This window comes from Panicum virgatum, chromosome 7K (genome assembly GCF_016808335.1).
Source record: "Panicum virgatum strain AP13 chromosome 7K, P.virgatum_v5, whole genome shotgun sequence".
Classification (NCBI taxonomy): Eukaryota; Viridiplantae; Streptophyta; class Magnoliopsida; order Poales; family Poaceae; genus Panicum; species Panicum virgatum.
The window spans coordinates 27,720,099-27,725,987 of NC_053142.1; the positions used below are offsets into that span (position 1 = coordinate 27,720,099).

The following is a 5,889-nucleotide window of genomic DNA, read 5'->3' on the forward strand; positions in this document are numbered from 1 at the left end:
AGTTTCTAAGCAGATGAAAGATGTGATGGATTGATCCTGCGTGAATTTATTGCAAGGTTGAAGCGAGAATGAAGAAAAAGATTGAAGCTTAGCCTTGTAGCTTTTTTTTTCTTTGTTTTACAGCTTTCTTTTTTGTATTTGTGAAATTTCTCATTCGAGGTTTAGAATCTAAGAACTCACTCTTTTGGTTGTAATCACTCACATGTGAATGATCAAAGTCGAAACTTTTTTCATAATCTAAAGAAGAAGAAACTTATATTTGGCAGCTTACCAATTAACTGAAATCCTGCAATACCACCACGAGCCCCGGGCCTTGCTGTCAGATATGAACAATTTTGTTTATTTAAGAGGAGTTTATTGATAAAATCTCTAGTCAAATGTGGCAAGACTGAAAGTCGTCATGAGAATGATTGAGAGTAACTCGTTTGCGGTGGCTAAAGGTAAACTATTGATAAAGCATGATGTATATTTTTATACCTTCTACAAGGCAAACTATTCATTGTTAATTGCTGAAAATTCCATTGACAGTTTGAGCATTAATTATTGATGTGTACGAATATCCAAGTCCACAAATTTGAAGAACTTAATCCCGTGGCAGAAGGCAACTGGCAACGAACTCACCAGACAAAATTATTCCTGGAGCAACTATAAACTTAGTTTTCTACTGAACTTCCAATTTATTTGCAGCTACCAATACCATTTATGTAGTCTGACAGTCTTGTTTCTTTCATTCTAGGCAATCTTTTCAGGTCACATATTCGAGAGTTTCAGGGTGGAAATGTTACTTTCGTGTACACACATCATTTTAGTATTGATGGCCAATTTATAGCTAGGCTGTATAATTTTTTCAGGGTAGGTATAGATAATGAGCTCTTTTACAATAATTGTACAGTACCAATAGGTACTTTCAGGTAATTTTACTTAGAATTTTTTCTAGCCATTGATCTATGAAATCATTTATAAAAATTAAATTAAATTAGCATTCGGTCCCATTTTTTGGTAATTGGTCCCACTTTTTGGAAGTACCAGGTATTTTATCCTAGGTATTTCTGGGTACTTCCTACCTTCACCACCGTAGAATTTCTTCAGATGGATAGCTCCTAGTTTTTTCAATAATTGTAAAATTTCTCATAGAGAATAAGAAAACGCTTGGTGGAAGTTCATGCAGTGTTTGGTACGGGGGAGCTGTCGTGCTCAATCATGAAAAGGCAAGATTTTTTTTTAATGCAGAGGTCTCCCTCCGGCTTCTCTACATTATTAGAAATGACAATTTTAATTTGCCAATATATACCACTTTATTCGTAGGAAGTGTCATCACTGCCAGACAATGACGCTTGTGGAAGAAAGACATCACGAGAGCAGCTTGCCCTCGCTGCGAATCAATTTAAATAGCATTGCAATCTGCTAGCTATGGTTCGTGTATCAAGTGCTTCACCCTTGCAACTTGCTCACATCATCTCACATGAGGATCTTCTTACTTTGCTTCCTCCTTTCCATTGGCCTTGATCTTGCACTCTTCAGTGCAACTCCTGATGACCAACTCTTATACCTTGGCTTCACAGGCACTAATCTTACCGTTGACGACACTGCCACAGTCACGTCGAACGGACTGCTTGAGGTAACCAATGGTACACTTAATTCCAAAGGCCATGCTTTCTACCCAACTCCATTGCACTTCCGCGATTCACACAATGGTACAGTGCAGTCTTTCTTCGTGACCTTCGTGTTTGCCATCCGCTCCACCTACCAAATCATGAGCCTACATGGCTTCGCCTTTATCATAGCCCCAAGCACGAATTTCTCAGATGCAATGTCCAACCAATACTTAGGATTCATGAACTCCCAGAAGAGAGGCAACTTGAGCAACCATATCTTCGCCATTGAACTAGACACTGGCCTAAATGTCGAGTTCCAAGACATCGATGCCAACCATGTTGGCATCGACATCAACGATCTCCACTCTATAGAGTCCCACACTGCAGGCTACTATGATGATAGGAACAGTAGCTTCCAAAATATGAGTCTTATCAGTGGTGATGCCATGCATGTGTGGGTAGAATACCATGGAGAAGCCAAAAGAATCAGTGTGACTATGGCTCCACTCCATGTGGCGAAACCAAAAAGGCCGCTCATCTCAACGCATCTTGATCTTTCAACAGTGCTACAGAAGTCATCATACATCGGTTTCTCATCATCAACTGGCTCAGTTGAATCGATACACTATGTGCTTGGCTGGAGCTTCGGCATGAACAAACCTGCTCCAGAGATCGATATTGCCAAACTGCCAAAGCTACCTCCGCAGGGCCAAAAACGTCAATCAATACTTCTGGAAACTGTCCTACCAATAGCGACGGCAACATTCATAGTCGTTATGGGTGCCATCATCATTTCACTTGTGAGGAGGAAACGGCGATATGCTGAGCTGAAAGAAGATTGGGAAGTTGAATTCGGGCCACACCGTTTCTCATACAAGGATTTGTATCATGCTACCGAAGGATTTAAGAGCAAGAACCTACTAGGCGCTGGAGGATTCGGGAAAGTATACAGAGGAGTACTTCCTTCATCCAAATTGGAAGTTGCTGTGAAGAAGGTTTCCCATGAATCAAGGCAGGGTATGAAGGAGTTCATTGCTGAAGTTGTTAGCATTGGCCGCATTCGACACCGTAACCTTGTTCAGTTACTTGGCTATTGCAGGAGAAAAGGTGAATTGCTTTTAGTATATGACTACATGTCTAATGGTAGTCTTGATAAGTATTTGTACTGTGATGAGGGCATGAGAACAGTGACTTGGGCTCAGAGGTTTCGGATCATCAAAGGCATTGCAACAGGTCTGCTCTACCTCCATGAGAAGTGGGAGAAAATTGTCATCCACCGTGATATTAAGGCAAGCAACGTGCTTCTTGATAGTGAAATGAACGGACGCCTTGGTGACTTTGGCCTTGCAAGATTGTATGACCATGGCACCGATCCACAGACCACACATGTTGTAGGTACCATGGGCTACCTAGCCCCAGAGTTGGTAAACACAGGAAAGGCAACCCCACTAACAGATGTGTTTGCCTTTGGTGCATTTCTTCTTGAGGTTACCTGCGGACAAAGGCCAGTGAACAACAATACAAGGGATAATCAAGAGGTTCTTGTTGACTGGGTACTTGAGCATTGGCACAAAGGATCACTAACCGATACGGTAGACCCCAAGCTACAAGGTCATTATAATGTCGATGAAGCATGCCTGGCATTAAAACTAGGGCTATTATGCTCACACCCATTCACCAATGTAAGGCCCAACATGCAGCAAGTCGTGAAGTACCTTGATGGAGATTTGCCACTCCCGGAGTTGTCCCACACACACATGAGCTTCAGCTTACTCACCCTAATGCAAGACGAAGGGTTTGACCCATACGTACTGTCATACGATTCATCCAACAAGATAAGCATTGGTACAGTATCCGGCATCTCGGGAGGAAGATGATATACATGGCGTTTGATCGATGTCATCATAATATAAACTAACTAATGGTTCCGTGATGCACGATTACTTTAGTACTAATAAATCATGTACTATAGTATAGTATTGTTTCTATGGATTAGACTTTTCTGGGGCTTTTCTTTTGCTAACACCAGTGTATCAATGTATCATTAGATCTCCAATAGGTTCTCCAAAGAAGACTGAATAGGTAAAAAAAAGTCAGTGAAATCACGATGCAATAGACTCACTATCTTCCGGCTTCGCTATCTCACTCGCGATTCCTCCATCCTTGCTAGGCATATATGCCAAACCGCTCGGACTCGTCATCTGCTCCTCCCCACGCGCTCCTTCGTTCCCTCCCCCTTGCCCTCCTTGCCGTCCTGCAGTCCCGCGCTATCGCCATCGCCCTGAGGTCTCGTGGCTGGCGCGGCCCGCCCCCGCCCGGCCGACGCGGCCCGCCCCTATCGCTCACTCAGCTGCCCCCCCCCCCCCACCCACCACCCGAGCTCCTCCCCGTCGATGTCGGCGCCGTGAGATCCCGCGGTCGGGGAGGCCCGGCCCCTGTTGTTCCTCACCAGCCGCCGCATTGGGGCTCGACAGAGCGGCACAGCCATGACCAGGCGGGCCAAGCCAGTGCGCGCCGCCTGCGGTCCTCCACCGGTGAGCGCGATTGAAGCCCTGCTGGAGCCTCCCTGGCCCTCCCCTGTGAGGTCTCACGGCGGCGCGGCCTCGCCGAACGTCGAGGAGTGTTGTGAGGGAGAGATTGAGGTGATTTTAGACAGTCAATTTGTAGAGACAATTTAGAGAGACTATTGGTTCCTCTACCTATTGACTGCATGGTATTATATATAGCTTATAAAAAAGTAGTACATATGCAGAGAAACTCTTGTTGTAATAGCCCATTTTTAGATATTTCTTTTTTTGGGCTGATTTATAGATATTCCTAAGTTTAGATTTTGAGGTCAGGATCACATATCCAGATATCCATATCCTACAGCTAAATTTGTATACAGCATAGGTGAGAAATAGAGCGGCCTATGTGCTCTTGTTTTTTTTTGAGCAAAGCCTATGTGGTCTTGTGGACTGCAACTTTTAAAATGGGCCGATAGCCTGAACAAAGTGATTTTTACCGCTACAAAATTGTGAGCCCACTGCCCACTCATTAGGCCTAATCAAAATATCGAATTGATAATCCCAAAACTTCATTGATTCAAGGGTTAATTGGCTCTGAGCCATTATAAAAGTTGGAAATGTGAACCGTGCCATTACTATTCTTGTAACAGAGTGGGTGCCATTATAATTGCAGCAGAGTTTGAACCGTGCCACTGGATACGGCCGACGCCTCTTTGGGCCCACCCGCAGGTGTATGGAGCCGGTTTGGGGCTGTACATATTTTCGTAGAGACCATATTGCCCCCGCCCCCATCCCCTCCATGAGTGGATAACACCCGCTGGCTCACGCTGCTCTGTTCTCAGCCGCATTCCCATCCCCCTGCCCTAACCCTAGGAGCGGCGGCTGGCTGCTCCTTCACCGGCGGTGGGCTGCTCCTACACCGGCGGGCGGCAACACACCTGGCGCTACGAGGAGCTTGGTGGCGGCGAGCTTCTTCTCCGGCAGGCGCGACCTTTCTGTGGGGAGATGGCGAGCGGTTCCTCTTCTACGCCGACCCAGATGGGCGACCTCCCTAGGATTGACTGCCCCAAGTGCAAGATCAGAGTGATTAGATGCAGGAACAAGAACAATGATGTGTACTACAAGTGCCCCAACCATTTCCCGGTAACTGTTCTTCATTTTTTTTGTTTGTTAAGTGTCTGTGCTTGGATTGAGAATGATTGGAATGACCCATTGTTGTTGTAGCAGGACAATAAGCAGGGTCCATACTACTGGTTTGAGGAGCCCTATGTGGAGTACTTGCGCTGCAATCACCCAGAGTTGCTGATCTTGGGTCATGGCGCAGAAGAGAAAACAGGAGCACAAACCAGGCCAGAAGAGGCCCATGGTGATCTCAGACTACAGATGTCTGAGTTGAAGCTGCAAATGTGTGAAGTGAAGTTCCAGATGTCTGAGTTGAAGGTGCAGCTTGGAGAAGTGATGCTCAAGATGATGCAAGCAAAGGAAGAGATCAAGGAAGAGATTGCTAAGGGAAATAAGCCGTGGCATTGAGTAATGTAGTGGTCATGTAATGTAGTGGTAATGTAATGTAGCTTCATGATGTGATCTGAATGGACCTATGATGTTATCTTTGAACAAGCTACCTTTCAATGCAATGTACCTGTAATGTCTAATTTTCAGTGCATTTTAGTAGTATCTTTGTTTGAGATGTGGACATGTGTAGTAAGACATGACCATGAATGAGATGTTAAAATTCAGACCTCGAGCATAGTTTAACTGAACTATGCAGGGTTTGACAGAACATATTG

General features: G+C 44.9%; 1 protein-coding gene across 1 annotated transcript; it reads left to right on the forward strand.

Moving 5' to 3' along the window:
- Window positions 1-1,401: 1,401 nt before the first annotated feature.
- LOC120640721 (L-type lectin-domain containing receptor kinase SIT2-like) lies at window positions 1,402-3,740 on the forward strand. The gene has a single exon (XM_039916636.1). The coding sequence runs from the start codon at window positions 1,463-1,465 to the stop codon at window positions 3,470-3,472; it is 2,010 nt and encodes a 669-aa protein (XP_039772570.1). The 5' UTR covers window positions 1,402-1,462; the 3' UTR covers window positions 3,473-3,740.
- Window positions 3,741-5,889: the final 2,149 nt, after the last annotated feature.